Source organism: Bos indicus, chromosome 11 (genome assembly GCF_029378745.1).
Source record: "Bos indicus isolate NIAB-ARS_2022 breed Sahiwal x Tharparkar chromosome 11, NIAB-ARS_B.indTharparkar_mat_pri_1.0, whole genome shotgun sequence".
NCBI lineage: Eukaryota > Metazoa > Chordata > Mammalia > Artiodactyla > Bovidae > Bos > Bos indicus.
The window spans coordinates 60,781,368-60,798,645 of NC_091770.1; the positions used below are offsets into that span (position 1 = coordinate 60,781,368).

The 17,278-nt window shown below is 39.8% G+C and overlaps 2 protein-coding genes across 6 annotated transcripts in view; one reads left to right on the forward strand and one right to left on the reverse strand.

Annotated features, from left to right (window-relative positions):
* Positions 1–17,278, forward strand: part of EHBP1 (EH domain binding protein 1) — a 566,468-nt gene that overhangs the window by 27,354 nt on the left and 521,836 nt on the right. For 2 of the 5 annotated variants that reach the window (XM_070798095.1, XM_070798094.1), the window contains exon 2: positions 2,718–2,813. The exons of 2 other annotated variants lie outside the window; for them this stretch is intronic. The gene's annotated coding sequence lies outside the window, so the exon portion shown is untranslated. Of the gene's footprint in view, positions 1–2,716; positions 2,814–17,278 lie in introns of those variants that run through there. One more of the 5 variants, XM_070798097.1, reaches the window with a different exon arrangement.
* Positions 1,596–9,841, reverse strand: TMEM17 (transmembrane protein 17). Its single transcript, XM_019970373.2, has 4 exons — positions 9,600–9,841; positions 4,444–4,547; positions 4,199–4,312; positions 1,596–2,977 (listed from the first exon to the last, which is right to left on the reverse strand). Exons 1-4 carry the CDS (start codon positions 9,697–9,699, stop codon positions 2,699–2,701), a joined length of 597 nt encoding a protein of 198 aa, XP_019825932.1. The 5' UTR covers positions 9,700–9,841; the 3' UTR covers positions 1,596–2,698.

A 17,278-nucleotide genomic window follows, 5' to 3' on the forward strand; every position in this document is an offset into this window, starting at 1 on the left:
CACGCTTCCCACCAGTTTTATCGAACTACATGTCATACCTGAAACAGTACTCAGAATCACTATTACTTCTGTCTCTTAATACTGAAACTAACACTGAGTATCTGCTCAGTCTTCAAATCTTAAAGTGTTAATTTTATTTGGAGGGCTTCCCAGATTCCTCATCTTTTTTCTCTTTAATGCTACAGTGCTCTCTCTGACCTGCTCATCTGCTTTTTGAACCAGACGGTAAACATCTTGTTATTGTGTACATGGGCAAGTGCGAGTGTGTACATGCGAGTGGTGTACACTTCACAGCAAGCCCTGCCCCCGGCCCTTGTTCTGACAGTGAGAGGAGCAGTGAATGCTGAATGATGCTGATGAAAGGCCAGTGTGCTAACCCTGGACACCAAGTGCTAGGAACAAAGAGCGGAGATGCACTGCATGCCAAGAGCTGTTTGCTATCAGGTACTTATTAGGCAGAAACTCATTCCATGCATCTCCCGGATGAAGTGAGACTTTACCTGCAACACTGTACCCCTGAGAACAGGGAGCTCAGTTATTTGTGAACTCTCCACTATTCCTTGTACATAGTAGGCATTCAAACATATGTTGATTCAAATCCAATTTTTAAAAATCATTCCAATGTACAAAAATTTACATCTACCTTGTCTGTAGTTAGAAAAAAACACCTGAAAGAAAAAAAAAATGTGAAAGACAAAGTATTTGTGAAGCTCAATATCTTCTAACTAAAAAACTTCAGAACAGTGTTGTGAACCCTGGAGAGGAAATGCAATATAAATTAAGGATGAACAAATTTATAAAATAAAAATAAAGACTGCCTAAACTCCAAATGTGCTGACATGGAAATGTCTTTCCTATCTCAATTTTCCTATGCTTACATAGAGCACCACGTATACACCAATAGAAAATATTGGTTCAGACTAACACAAAATCATGGTTTTATTGTTTCATGAAAAACCAATGACTTGGTCACATTCTCAATTGATTTTCTTAGTTTCTTTTTTCTTACCCTCATTATATCTACATGTTAAGCAATAGTTAACAGAACAAAAACTTTAAAAATTTTTATAAATATATATTCCCCCCATTTTGTATTATTATTCTTTACACTTTTAGTGATTTACCTTAAAGTTTAAATGTATCAAGAGGCTCTGTTATTTAAAATAAAACTCTGGAATGACTGTTAAATAGAAAAGTCTTTCTTGATCATCACCTTAATTTATCTGTTATGTAGATTTAGTGTTCTTATTTTATATTTTCTTATAAACTCACCTATCTGGAAACAAATGTAAACAAATACATTTTAGTAAACTATCCAAACAAAATTCTATTTTGAATTTCAAAGTATTGGAATATACCTAGTGACAGCTTTGGTATAGGGCAAAGGTTAATCAGTCAGTGCATGCGGGAAGAAAACTTTGACTGAACATTATATATAATAATAAAAAGCACAAATAATAAAAAGAGCATAAACAGACTGGTAAGGTGTGATTAACAGTGGGAAGTGAAAGCATTTTCAAAATTAAGCAATATAAAAATGAATACGGCATAACATGGAAATCCTAAGATAAGCATGAATCACAAAACAGGAAGGATAGAAAAAATGATGTTTAATGTAGCTACAACTATCTCTCAGTAAAATACAGTACTTACAGAGGTACATTTTCCAATAGGAAAGAAAATACTGTACCCCTTAAGACAACCCAATTATCACTTAAAAATGATGGTTCAGATATACCCAAGCAAGCTTTGTTCTTAACAGAATTTCTTTAAATAGGTTTCTCCTATTAGCAAGGGAATATGCTCATTTATGATCATGAGTCCCTTGGGCCATCTAAACTCTATATATTAACAGGCACCCTGATTCTCAGATCAATCTTCATGTGAATTTACTGGGTATGAGCAGTTCTTCAGTGAATAATGACTTAATAGATAAGATCATAAGGGTTAATGTACCCAGGACAGTGGCAAATTACATAGAAGGTTCTCAAATAACGTACTTTTCTCTTTCAACTTTATAATAAAAATAAACCCACAGCCCAAAAGAACTGTAAAAGACAAGAGTGATATCTAAAGATACTTTAACATAAATATTTTATAACTTATTGTGAAGACATTTTGCACACCACCACCATAAATACTGAACATGGTTGTATGAAAATAACAATTTTAGGATAAAAACATTTCCTAAATATCATCACAATCCACCTGCTATCTTCTTAACCTCAGTATAATAGCTAAGACCCTAGCAGACATAAAAATTTGGTGTCTCAGTTTACAAATGTAGTCTAATACATCAGAATACTGACCAATACATACTTCATACATACTCCCAAGACATGGTTAGGCCAACAATATTGAAAGAAATATATACATTTCTAGTTAAAGGTACTAACTAGAGATATTACAGTAAAGATGTAATGCCACCAATACAGATCTCTACACACCTGAAAAAGTTGACAACAACAAAAAATTCAGATATTTGACATCAGGTAGACAACACGGAGGCTTTAGGGTTGATTTACTGCTTTCATGTGCTGTACAGATAGTCTTACCGTTGTGTCCAGCTTTGGAATTTCAGAGCCAAAGAGTATACAGTTCAAAACACTTGCTTTATCCTTTTTTGTGTGTTAGCCCTCTGGTGTTTTCCTGCAGTCTTCTAGAATGATCTTCCAGATCCTTATTCAACAGCACTGGGTCAAATCTCTTCTATACAGGACCTCACTCTTCTCATGTCTCCTCGGCTCGCAGACAGCCTGTCAAAGTCTTGGAGGTGGAAACGAGTTGCCAGCTGATTTACCATTTTCCTCAAGGTAAGAAATGCTGAAACAACTTGGAAAGTAAGGAATATAGTGAAGATGATATGTACTGCTTTCTCCAAGGGCAGATTTGTTAGGCCCTCATTGAAGAGCAAGAAAAGAATTAAAGGCAACTGCAACAGAAGGCTCAAAAGCCAGAAGCCAGCCAACTCAGGAACCTGCAATGATACACACGACAAACATCAGACTAGTGAAGTACCATCTTCTGCTTGTATTGATAAGCAAGTGATACTACTGTGAACCTACATTTTGAGCTCTGTAATTCAAAAGAAGTATAGTGTGGTCCTTATCCTCAGAGAACTTACAATCTAGACTGAAAGAGAAAACTAACTTATGTGACAGGCCTACATTACTACACTTAAGTGAATAATGAAATGTATGTACCACTTAGAGGAATAGACTAAATGCTCTAACAGAGTAAACAGGATAGGTAAAAGAAATAATTCAAGCAGGTAGGCTTTTAAAGTTAGACAGACTGAAGAAGCGGAGAAGGCACTGGCACCCCACTCCAGGACTCTTGCCTGGAAAATCCCATGGATGGAGGAGCCTGGAAGGCTGAAGTCCATGGGGTCACTGAGGGTCAGACACGACTGAGCGACTTCACTTTCACTTTTTACTTTCATGCATTGGTGAAGGAAATGGCAGCCCACTCCAGTGTTCTTGCCTGGAGAATCCCAGGGACGGGGGAGCCTGGTGGGCTGCCGTCTATGGGGTTGCACAGAGTCGGACACGACTGAAGTGACTTAGCAGCAGTAGCAGAATGAGGAAGAGGCAAGAACTTAAGTAAGCAAAAATGTGGAAAGAATATGACTGGGAAACAACACATCAGCCTGGAATGGATGTTTGTGTTAGGAAAAAGCACGAAATACAGTGGGGTAGGCTGGGTGGGGCTTAATTATGAAGGGCCTGGAAGAACACTGAAATCTTTAGGCATTATCACTCAGTTCTGATAACTGTAAATGCTTAGGCAGCATGATGACTCAGAAAATATGTGCCTCGCATAGGAGATGAGTTTGTCATTTTCCCCAATTTTCTTATTCAGAATCTAAATCATCATGTTTAATGACCAAGTATTTTCAAGACTACTGGGCAGAGGGAAAACAATCACTAATTAAGAGTTTACTATGTTCAGGTGCTTTATATAAATTGTTTAATATAATCCTAACAAATCTGTGAAGTGAATATTGCCCCAATTTTATATGTGAAGGAACTAAGGTTCCAGAGAGTAAGCAAACAGACCACAGTGGCAGCCGTGGTGAAGCTGGAGCTAGGCCTTACCTACAGGCCTTTGCTCCTTCCACATCTCACTGCCTTTTCTTGTTGGCAAAGTCTTAACTGCATTTATGTGTAGCATTGAGAGAAAGGAAAGAAGAGCCTACCTTCTCCTGCAGGTTCCCCATGTAGCCCAGATACAACCTGATAGCTTCAATTAAAGTTATTAGGATGATAATGGTGACCACAATGAACTTGTAGTAATCAGGCAAGATGGAATACTGAAAAAACAAAAATAAACAAAAATCTCACATATAATAAGACTGACCTGAGACTTTAAAAAATATGAAGAACTTTTAATTTTACTGACAAGGTAACAATGCCAGGGAGAAGTAGTAAAGCACACATTTACCTTCATCTGAAGCATCATAATGCTGCTCACCCACCAAAGTGGGAAAAAGTAAGTGTTAAAATAAAGTGACATCTGCAGTGCCAAACTGGAAACCATTTCATTATCTACAGAAGAAAACAGAGAGAAAAGGAACAAACTCTTACTCCTGCTCTATTCCCTGTACATCCTTTAGTTCCTCAGAATTAATAGCTATAGTTTCAGCTCAACAAAACTCCAAACTGTAAGCCTATTTATAATCATTGACCCCTGGAGAAGGAAATGGCAACATACTCCAGCATTCTTGCCTGGGAAGTCCCATGGACAGAGAGGCCTGGTGGATCCACGGGGTCACAAAAGAGTTGACACAGTAACAATAATCATTGACAGTGAAAGAAAATAGCCATAATACTACTAATATTTTGTTCCAATATTTGCTACTTGGGGGCATGTTTCATATTTTTCTATTACTTTACCACCTTTGGTTACTGTCCAATGACTTTTTTGGATACTACTGGTATAAATGTAGAACATCAATATGAATACTATTGAACAGATAACAATAATAATCATTACCTCCTTTGTTAAGAGTTCTATGTAAGTGGTGCTTGTGCTCAGTTGTGTCCGACTCTTTCTGATCTCATGGACTGTAGCCCACTAGGCTCTGTCCATGGGATTTCCCAGACAAGAATACTGGAGTGGGTTGCCATTTCCTTCTCCAGGGGATCGTCCCAATCCAGGGATCGAACCCGAGTTTCCTTCATTGGCAGGTGGGTTCTTTTACCACTGAGCCACCTGTAAAGAGCCTATGAAATGAACACATAAAATACATAACAAGACTGCAGCCATGAAATTAAAAGATGCTTGCTCCTTGGAAGAAAAATTATGACCAACCTAGACAGCATATTAAAAAGCAGAGATGTTACTTTGCCAACAAAGGTCCATCTAGTCAAAGCTATGGTTTTTCCAGTAGTCATATATGGATGTCAAAGTTGGACCATAAAGCTGAGTGCCGAAGAACTGATGCCTTTGAACTGTGGGGTTGGAGAAGACCCTTGAGAGTTCCTTGGACAGCAAGGAGATCAAACCAGTCCATTCTAAAGGAAATCAGTCCTGAATATTCATTGGAAGGACTAATGCTGAAGCTGAAGCGCCAATACTGTGGCCACCTGATGCAAAGAACTGACTCATTTGAAAAGATCCTGATGCTGGCAAAGATTAAACGCAGGAGGAGAAGGGGATGACAGAGGATGAGATGGTTGGATGGCATCACCAACTGGATGAACCTAATTTGAGCAAGCTCTGGAAGTTGGTGATGGACAGGGAAGCCTGGCATGCTGCAGTCCATGGGGTCACAAAGAGTCAGACACAACTGAGCGACTGAACTGAACTGAATCTCTCAGGTATAAACTAATCATGCAAAACCAACCCCTCCCCCATCTCTTTCAGCATACCTTAATACCACCTGTTCATTCACACCCAATTCAAAGCCACTTTTTCCATAAGTCCTTTCTTGATCACATTCCCCACTCCAGTGGAAATCTCCTTCCCCTCTAGGTACTTATCACGCTAACCTGTGTGTAAAAAGTGTTAGCAAAGAACCACACTCCTTCACTTGAGACATAGTCTGATCATGACTTTTGAAGTCCAAGTAAACCCAGAGCTCCCCAAACTCACCAGAACTCTGGATGCCTGACTTAGGATAAAATTATTTAACCTCTTTGAGCCTTAATTTACTCATCTGTAAAATGGTAACATTAAAATTACCTCACAGATTGCTTGAGAATTAAAGGTAATATAAATTACTTCACCTGAGCACTATGCCTGGCACTGAGTAGGCACTCGATAAATATCAGTCCCTTTCCTTCTCTTTTATTTATACACAGGCTGACTGTAAGCACAGACCATATTCTACCCAAATTTAAGACCCTCACAGAACCTAGCATGTTGCTTTACAAATGGTAAATACCAAACATGAATAAGCAGAAAGAGTGAATTAATGAAAACATATTCTTACAAGGACATTGCCAGTGTAGCCCTTTGCGACACATGAATTTCATTTCTCTAAGGCTGAACTGAGAAATCTGTATGCAGGTCAAGAAGCAACAGTTAGAATTGGACATGGAATAACAGATAGGCTCCAAATCGGGAAAGGAGTACATCAAGGCTGTGTATTGTCACTCTACTTATTTAACTTTTATGCAGAGTACATCATGTGAAATGCTGGGCTGGATGAAGCATAAGCTGGAATCAAGATTTCTGGGAGGAATATCAATAATCTCAGATATGCAGAAGATATAGACGCTAAAGGCAGAAAGAGAAGAGGAACTAAAGAGCCTCTTGATGAAATTGAAAGAGGAGAGTGAAAATTTGTCTTAAAGCTCAACATTCAGAAAGCTAAGATCATGGTATCCAGTCCCATCACTTCATGGCAAATAGATGGGGAAACAATGGAAACGGTGACAGACTTTATTTTTTTGGGCTCCAAAATCACTGCTGATGGTACTGCAGCTATGAAATTAAAAGATGCTTGCTCCTTGGAAGAAAAGCTATGACCAACCTAGATAGCATATTAAAAAGCAGAGACATTGCTTTGCCAACAAAGGTCCATCTAGTCAAAGCTATGGTTTTTCCAGTAGCCATGTATGGATGTGACAGTTGGACTATAAGGAAAGCTGAATGCCGAAGAATTGATGCTCTTGAACTGTGGTGTTGGAGAAGACTCTTGAGAGTCCCTTGGACTGCAAGGAGATCCAACCTGTCAATCCTAAAGGAAATCAGTCCTGAATATTCATTGGAAGGACTGATGCTGAAGCTGAAACTCCAATACTTCGGCCACTTGATGTGAAGAGCTGGCTCAATGGAAAAGACCCTGACGCTGGGAAAGATTGAAGGCATGAGGAGAAAGGGATGACAGAGGATGAGATGGTTGGATGGCATCACCTACTTGATGGACATGAGTTTGAGTAGGCTCCAGGAGTTGGTGATGGACAGGGAAGCCTGCTATACTGCAGTCCATGTGGTCACAAAGAGTTGGACACGACTGAGCAACTGAACTGAACTGAACTGAAGGCTGATTACATAGTACCTTTTGTTTTCATGTAAGAGAGAAAGGTTCTAAATTAAGAATTTGATTTTTAAAACTGACCCCTACAAATGCATCCTAAATATGACTAAATTATAACAATTTAAGAGTAGATAAGTATTTTGAAATCCACTGCTTGAAATGAAAGAATTTACAAAGGCTCTGAGATAAATTTCTTCAAAACAGATTATTTCTTTTTCTCCACAGCTGAGTATATCTATCATTTAACAATTTTAAAATATAAAATTATTATGGTCTCTCACAGCAAGGTTTTTCCTTTAGTTCCAAGAATATCCCTAATTAGGATGATATACTTTTCCTTGTACCTATTTGTTAAATAACTGATAAAGGAATGCATTCTTAAAATCTGAAGGAAACTCACTCCCTAGGATTTTTTCATGACAACAGTAAAACTCTTGGTCAGCTATGAACATGTTCATAATATACCCCTGTAATTACAGTACAAATAAACATACTTCAGATCCACAAAGAAAAGGTGGAAAAATAATAAATTAAAAATTTTAATACCTTCAAGGCAAGCACTGTAGTAAAATTTTGCAAATAAGCTTTTATGTTAAGAATTCTGTACACGAGCATCTGAAGAGTTATGCTATATCTATATTTCAGCAGATCAAACTTATAATCATTCAGTTGAAAATCAAGTTAATATGTAAATGAACCTTGAAAGCTCAAGACATGAAGTTATTAAATTTTGCAAAAGTACAAGCTGAGTTCTGTAAATGGAATTCAAATTAAAACACTATGTAATATAAATCAGGAGTAGGCAAACTACCAGCCAACTAACTGTTTTAGTACAGCAAGTGAGCTAAAAATGGCTTTTTCAGATTTTTAAATGGTTGGGGGAAGTATCAGTAGTATTTTGTGACACCGAAAATCATGCAATTCAACTTTAGTGTCCATAAATAAAGTTTTATTGGAACACTGCCATGTCTATTCCATTACCATTATCTATGACTGCCACAGAGACCTATGGCCTGCACGGTATTAAGTATTTACTATCCGGCCCTTTACAGAAAACTCCTGATACTTTACATCATCATATTTTAGTGCCTGTTAAGCCCTGGCTTTAGAATCAAAAACGTAATAACCTAATTTTTCACATTATGTTTTTCTCTGTACATCCTAAATCATGACCAGCCCTAAACTGGGAGGACAGGCAAGTGATTAGAGTGAAAAATTGAAACGGTGGGAAATGACTTTTCTTGTTCCCTTTGAAAAATCCCTAAACCAAGCAAGAGGAAAAGATTTCTATTTCCCAGCACAGTTCAGTGATAAAAGCTGCCTGGGTGTGGTTGACAGTATGTTGTCTATCATCATGATTTAAGAGGGTTAAACTGTTTTGCAGAAAACTGCGTTGTCACTTGTCACATCAAATGCGGCGTCGTGGTATAGTGTTACTTGATTTAAGTCAAGAGTTACATATATACCGGGGAGGGGAAGGAGAAAGTGGGGAGAAAGCGAGTTTTGTTAAAGGCGATGCTAGTGTTGCAGCTGCTATTCCGGATTGGAGAACGTTTAAAATAACTCATTAAAAAAACCTTCTACGTCTTCTGTCAGAAAATGGACTTGTGGCAAGTACCTGTTCTGGTAGGAAAGAAGAAAAGGAAAAGATATTTTACCGGGGCACGGGGGTGGGGGTGGGGGGGGGGCGGGGGGTGTGGAGTGGGGAGGACCATTCAGGGCAGAAAAGCCAGGGCGGAGGTCGTTGAGGAAAAGCAAAGAAGTCGGCCTTCTCAGCCTTCTTGGACGTAAGGCATCGGACGCGGGTTGCGAAGGTGGTTTTATATTTTTTATATTTTGAGGAATTGCCAGCGCCACCTCAGCCGCCCCTCTTGCAACTGGCCGGTTAGACCGCAGCATGATCAGCCCAGGACCAGCTGGGTATCAGAGTCCGGGTATCTGGTCCCAGTCCCAGCCAGCGGCCCGGCCCCTCCTCCAGGAGCGTTTCCCGCACTGCGGAGAACCAGCTGAAGACCAAACCGCCATCTTAGGTCTGGGAAAAATCTGGCCGTTCCAAACCCCGCGCCAGGTCCTCCGCGGGCCACACGCCCTGCGCTGGGCCTCGGCCACTCACCCGGACCCTCGTTATACTCCGGCCCGGTCCGGTTGGAGTCGCTGAACACGGTCCGGCTGAAATTTCCCAGCCGCTGGCGGACTGGATCCGGCAGCTCCATGCCGGGGCCTCGGTACCGCTCACTGCTAAGGTCTTCGGGAGTCGCAGTACTCAGCTGTTCCCACGGCAACCGAGCAGCGGGAGGTGCTGGGGGCTCCGGCGCACGCGCGGATGTACTGCGGCGCAGAGGCTCGGGGACCCCTCGAACTGGGAGGACAGGGACACATTCCTGTGGAGCGCGTCAGATGAGTGCAAATCGCAGATTCCCTAGTCTTGTTTTAAGTTCCACCCTTTTAACAACGAATAATAATAAACAACCTGGGGTTGGATCTTGGTATAGGAGCTCTAATGCCTTATCAATGCAACCTTTTTGGAAGGAAATACAGAATGAATGCAGAGCTTACAGAATATTCATGACCCAGTAGCTTCTATGTATGTGTATATACACATACTCTTTTCTAGGAATATATGTTGTTATGTAGTAGGGATATTTTATATATACACATGCCATATATATACATATATATATATATATATATATATGCACTTATATATTCACACATACTGTCTTCTAGGAATATATTATATATTAGGAATATTTTATATATACACACCATGAAAGTGAAAAAGTCGCTCAGTCGTGTCTGACTCTTTGTGACCCCATGGACTGTACAGTCCATGGAATTCTCTAGGCCATAATACTGGAGTGGGTAGCTTTTCCCTTCTCCAAGGGATCTTCCCAACCCAGGGATGGAACCCAGATCTCCCGCATTGCAGGCAGATTCTTTACCAGCTGAGCCACCATACATACCATATACATATTTCTATTTGATGGGCTGCATTGCAACAGTTTAAAAACATGCTTGCAATGAATGTTTGATTATCCGGATTAACTTTCAGTAAAAATTAAAAAATTATATGTAGAACTAAGTGGAAGTGAATCTAATTTAATAAAATGTGTGTGTGTGTGTATGTGTAAATATGTGGGGAGCAAAGAGTGGGCGGAGATGGCACAGGCACTGTGGGTTCAGAAAAAGACTAGAAGGAAATAATCAAAATGTTAATAGTAATTTCTAGGTAGTGGATTGTGGGTGATTTGAAAATTTTAAAACATTTATGTATTTTTCAGCTTTATCTCAATAAGATGTATTTTTTTAAGAAGAACTATTTAGGTATAGTACATATACAGAAAAGGGCATAAGTTGAATATAGGTAACCAGAACCCAGATTAAAAACAGAACCTTACCCACACCCAAGGAGCTCCCCCTGCCTATTCCATCATAGTTACTAATCCTCCACTACTTACTGACCTTTCCTGACTTCTTGAGCATAGAAGATTTTTGCCTATTTTTATTCTTTACGTAAAACTAATCATACAATAAATGCTTTTTAGAAAACTCTTTGCCTTAAAAATTATTCTTATGAAATTCCTTCATATTGTGAGGTATAGATTCTTTTTCCTTGTGATATGACCATACCACAATAAGTTTACCCCTTCTACAGCTGATGAGCATCTATGTGTTTTCTAGATTGGAGACATTATGAATAGGACTGCTTTTGGTGAAAATATGCCTTTTGGTGAACATATGGATACATTTGTGTTGAACTTATTCCTAAGAATGAAATTTTTGGCTTAAGAGGTACCACCCAGCTTTATTTCTCTATCTCTTAAATGTGGAATCCCTTGTTAATTCTTTTCCCATTTAAGATGTTACATAATATTTAGCAGAGTTCCCTGTGCTATACAGTAGATCCTTGTTGGTTATCCATTTTAAACATAGCAATGCGTACATGTCATGCCCTCCAGTAGGAGAACTTCCCAATATTCTTGCCTCGAGAATCCCATGGACAGAGGAGTGTGGCGGGCTATAGTCCATAGGATCGCACAGAACTGGACAGGACTGAAGCAACTTAGCATGCAGGTAGGCACGTGTGCATGCACGTACGTGTCAATCTCAAACCCCCTAAATATCCCTTCCCTTCTCCTCTGGTAACTGTAAGTTCATACTCTAAGTCTGTGAGTCTGTTTCCATTTTGTAAATAAGTTCATTTGTATAATATTTTTTAGATTCTATAGATAAGCAATACCATATGATACTTGTCATTCTCTGTGTTATTACTTACTTTACTCAGTATGACAATCTCTAGGTCCATCCGTGAACCAGCATCTTTTTTGTTTTTTTTTTAGTGATTCTTCTCTCGTTCTCTTTTTTCGGCTGCTCTGGGTAGGCTTTCTCTACTTGAGGCATGGGCTTTCTCTAGCTGCAGTGTGTGTGGACTTCTCCTGTTGCATTGTGGAGCACGGGTTCTAGAGCATGTGGGCTCAGTAGTTGTGGGGAGCATGCACTTAGTTGCCCCATGGCATGTGAGATCCCAGGTCCCCAACCAGGGATCAAACTGGTATACTCTGCATTGCAAGGCAGATCACTGGACTACCGGCGAAATCCCCACATGCCCAGCTTTAGTAGATACTGCCAACAGTTTTCTGAAGTGTCTGTACCAATTTCTACTACCTTCAGTAATGTATGATCCTTTCAGTTGCTCCAAATCTGTCACCAACACTTATCATTTTCCATGCTTTCTTTTAGCCACTCTGAAGGGTATGTGGTGAACAGTATTATTTTTACATATAAAGGAAAACCACACATATTTATATAAATGTCAACAGGGAGGTATGGGAGGAAATACCTATATGGGTTCAGTTCAGTTCAGTTCAGTCGCTCAGTTGTGTCCGACTTTTTGCGACCCCATGAATCACAGCATGCTTGGCTGTGTGGGTGCAGGAGGGCCTAGAGGAGCCACTCCACGTTCAAGGTCAGGAGGGGTGGCGGTGAGGAGATACCCCTCGTCCACGGTAAAGAGCAGCGGCTGCGCTTTGCTGGAGCAGCTGTGAAGAGATACCCCACATCCAAGGTAAGAGAAATCCAAGTAAGACGGTAGGTGTTGCAAGAGGGCATCAGAGGGCAGACACACCGAAACCATACTCACAGAAAACTAGTCAATCTAATCACACTAGGACCACAGCCTTGTCTAACTCAATGAAACTAAGCCATACCCATGGGGCCACCCAAGATGGGCGGGTCATGGTGGAAAGGTCTGACAGAATGTGGTCCACTGGAGAAGGGAATGGCAAACCTCTTCAGTATTCTTGCATTGAGAACCCCATGAACAGTATGAAAAGGCAAAATGATAGGATACTGAAAGAGGAACTCCCCAGGTCAGTAGGTGCCCAATATGCTACTGGAGATCAGTGGAGAAATAACTCCAGAAAGAATAAAGGGATGGAGCCAAAGCAAAAACAATACCCAGCTGTGGATGTGACTGGTGATAGAAGCAAGGTCTGATGCTGTAAAGAGCAATATTGCATAGGAACCTGGAATGTCAGGTCCATGAATCAAGGCAAATTGGAAGTGGTCAAACAAGAAATGGCAAGGGTGAACGTCAACATTCTAGGAATCAGTGAACCAAAATGGACTGGAATGGGTGAATTTAACTCAGATGACCATTGTATCTACTACTGTGGGCAGGAATCCCTTAGAAAAAATGGAGTAGCCATCACGGTCAACAAGAGAGTCCGAAATGCAGTACTTGGATGCAATCTCAAAAACGACAGAATGATCTCTGTTCGTTTCCAAGGCAAACCGTTCAATATCATAGTAATCCAAGTCTATGCCCCAACCAGTAATGCTGAAGAAGCTGAAGTTGAATGGTTCTATGAAGAACTACAAGACCTTTTAGAACTAACACCCAAAAAAGATGTCGTTTTCATTATAGGGGACTGGAATGCAAAAGTAGGAAGTCAAGAAACACCTGGAGTAACAGGCAAACTTGGCCTTGGAATACGGAATGAAGCAGGGCAAAGACTAATACAGTTTTGCCAAGAAAATGCACTGGTCATAGCAAACACCCTCTTCCAACAACACAAGAGAAGACCTATATGGGTAGAATTTCAAATAACTCAACAAATGTTAACTGCATTCCTACTACTTTTGGGGCACTGTCCTAGGCTAATTAGGGATATAGTCCCTCCCCAGTCAAGAAGATCAGCCAAGTGAGAGACATGGAAACAAATAAGTACACTACACTTCAGTAAAGGAACAGTGATTAATTCTGATTGGGAAGGTCAGGAAAAAGCTGGCCAACTTCTGCTTCTTTTCAAAGTGGAGCTCTGCCCTCAGCATCTCCAAAAGGCTTCCAGGACCTCCCGGAAGCCGGTTTAAGTGCCCTCCTCTGTGTCTCTCAAAGCATTTTCCTCTGTGTTACTTTGGTCACAGTGCCAGTCACACTATACTGTAGTCTATTTATGTCTGTTTCTCTTGCTAGTTCACAAGCTCTTTGAGGTCAGGGATGGGCTTTCATCTTTATGTCCTGAACACTAGCACAACGCCTGACCCAGAATAGGAACTAGATAACCATTGAATGAATAAAGGGAAAAGTCTAAAGACCATTCCCCTATTTTCCCATTTCTAGTTAAAAAATTTAGCCAGCTTTCATGTCAGTTTCACTCTGTAGAATGGAGAATAGAGGTATTAAAACACAGTGAATTATAGCAATCAAAACAATTTTAAACTTTGCCGCAAAGAATCAGTTTTCATCTATTAAATTAACCAAGATTTTTATAAAGGGAACAGTGGAGCAGAAAGTCTCATTCTCCACGGATTGAATTATAATTTGAATAATCTCACTGAGGAAAGCGATCAACAATATGTACAAATTGCCTTAAAATATTCCTGCCTTTAGAATACCTATCCAAATTTTAAACTCTATTTTGGGAAGATAATCATAAAACAAAGTTTTATACACTAGGATATTACCTCTTTAATATTATTGATATTAAATAGGTTGCTTCCCTGGTGGCTCAGACGGTAAAGCGTCTGCCTACAATGTGGGAGACCTGGGTTCAATCCCTGGGTCAGGAAGATCTCCTGGAGAAGGAAATGGCAACCCACTCCAGTATTTTTGCCTAATATTATTGATATTAAATAACAATGCCAATATTATTATTGATATTGTGAGGTGTTTGGCTGTGGTGGAAAGGATGCCTTTTGAAGCAGAGAGAACAGGGTTAAAATCCCTCAGATTCTCACATTACCACCTAAAAACTCTGCCTTCGGACCTTTGTTTTGAAAAGTGAGACTAGTGCTAATTTACTACTATAGTTGGTATAAAGATTATATCATTAAATGTTATTGTTGTTGTTGCTTAGTTGGTCAGTCAAATCCTACTCTTTGTGACACTGTGAACTGCAGCGTGCCAGGCTTCTCTGTCCATGAGATTTCCCAGGCAAGAATACTGGAGTGAGTTGCCATTCTTTGTCCAGATAATCTTCCCGATAAGGCTTTCTATAAGGAATAGTTATCACGGACACATCTATTAAAATGATTTCCCCGGTGGTCCAGTGGCTAAGACACAAGTGGCCCAGGTTTAATTCCTACTCAGGGAACTAGATCCCACATACTGCAACTAAGAGTCTGCATGGTACAACTAAAGATCCTGCATGCTGCAATTAAGAACCAGTACAGCCAAATATTTAAATTTTTTTTTCAAAAATGTATGTTTGTGGAGAAGTAAGTCCTACAGTGGAGTGAAATAAAAATTCTAGAGTTTAATTTTCTGAAACCAACCGCTGTTCAATTGTTCAGTCACTCAGTCATGTCCGACTCTGCAACAACATGGACTGCAGCAAGCCAGGCTTCCCTGTCCTTCACTGCCTCCCGGAGTTTGGTCAGTCTCATGTCCATTGAGTTGATGATGCCATTCAGTCATCTCATCCGCTGTTGCCCCCTTCTCCTTCTGCCCTGAATCTTTCCCAGCATCAGGGTCTTTTCCAATGAGTCAGCTCTTTGCATCAGGTGGCCAAAGTATTGGAACTTCAGCTTTAGCATCAGGCCTTCCAATGAATATTCAGGACTGATTTTCTTTAGGATTAACTGGTTTGATCTCCTTGGTGTCCAAGGGACTCCCAAGAGTCTTCTCTAGCACCATAGTTTGAAAGCATCAATTCTTTGGCACTCAGCCTTCTTTAGGCTCCAACTCTCACATCCATACTTGACTACTGGAAAACCATAGCTTTGACTATACAAGCCTTTGTCAGCAAAGTGATGTCTCTGCTTTTTAATACCCTGTCTAGATTTTTCATAGCTTTTCTTCCAAGAAGCAAGCGTCTTTCAATTTCATGGCTGCAGTCACCATCCGCAGTGATTTTGGAGCCCAAGAAAATAAAATCTATCACTGTTTCCATTTTTCCCCCATCTATTTGCTATGAGAGGATGGGACCAGATGCCATGATCTTAGTTTTTTGAATGTGGAGCTTTAAGCCAACTTTTTCACTTTCCTCTTTCACCTTCATTGAGAGGTTCTTTAGTTCCTCTTCTCTCTCTGCATTAGGGTGGTGTCATCTGCATATTTGAGGTTATTGATATTTCTCCCAGCAATCTTGATTCCAGCTTGTGCTTCATCCAGCCCGACATTTTGCATGATGTACTCTGCCTAGAAGTTAAATAAGCAGAGTGACAATACACAGCCTTGAAATACTCCTTTCTCAATTTTGAACCAGTCCAATGTTCCATGTTCAGTTCTAACTGTTGCTTCTTGACCTGCATACAGGTTTCTCAGGAGGCAGCTAAGGTATTCTTATCTGGTATTCTTATCTCTTTAAGAATTTTCCACAGTTTGTTGTGATCCACACAGTCAAAGGCTTTAGCATAGTCAATGAAGCAGAAGTAGATGCTTTTCTGGAATTCTCTTGCTTTTTTCATGATCCAACAAATGATGGCAATTTGAGCTCTGATTCCTCTGCCTTTTCTAAATCTAGTTTGTACATATGGAAGTTCTCAGTTCATGTATTGTTGAAGCCTAGCTTGAAGGATTTTGAGCATTACCTTGCTAGCATGTGAAATGAGTGCAATTGTGTGGTAGTTTGAACATTCTTTGGCATTGCCCTTCTCTGGGATTGGAATGAAGACTGACCTTTTCCAGTCTTGTGGCCACTGCTGAGTTTTCCAAATTTGCTGGCATATTGAATGCAGCATCTTAACAGCATCATCTCAGGATTTGAAATAATTCAGCTGGAATTCCAGTACTTCCACTATCTTTCTTCATAGAATTCAACTGTACCTGTGAGATAATACCTCTATTGCTTTCCTAGTAAAGGCACTGGCTGCAATTAACCATAAAAGAGTCCATTATTGTTAACCAAATTTGCCAAAAGCCTGAGTGAGTTCTTTTAAACATTTTTTCCCCTAACATAGAAAAAAAGATGTACCATATCTTGTTCAGACTGAGATTATTTCATCAAAATTCAGCAAAAAACAAAAAATTTTCAAAAACTTCTTGAGGAATTATGGGTATTTTTCCTTTAATTTTATTTGTTATTCAAATTTCCTACAGTAAGCATGTATTTCATAGTTTGAAACAGATCTTATTAAAAATATATAGGAAGAGAGAGTGATGGTACAAAAATAGAGAATTTTGAGAGGAAAAACATGTGGTTTGGAAAAAATCCTACCATTAGTGATGTAAGTGGTCCAAAAGACAAAAGCTTCCCAAATATGACTTTGTTAATTGATTCTCACAATATTCATAAATAATTGCATTGGTGAAATACTGAAGAACAGAGAGGAAATCCACATTTGTAGAAT

Coding starts and splice junctions, on each gene's coding strand:
- TMEM17 (XM_019970373.2), bottom strand. CDS start 9,699: ATGGAGCTGCCGGATCCAGTCCGCCAGCGGCTGGGAAATTTCAGCCGG. Junction 4,548..9,599: donor GGAGTATAACGAGGGTCCGG/GTGAGTGGCCGA, acceptor TTTCTTCTGTAG/ATAATGAAATGGTTTCCAGT. Junction 4,313..4,443: donor TTATGATGCTTCAGATGAAG/GTAAATGTGTGC, acceptor TTGTTTTTTCAG/TATTCCATCTTGCCTGATTA.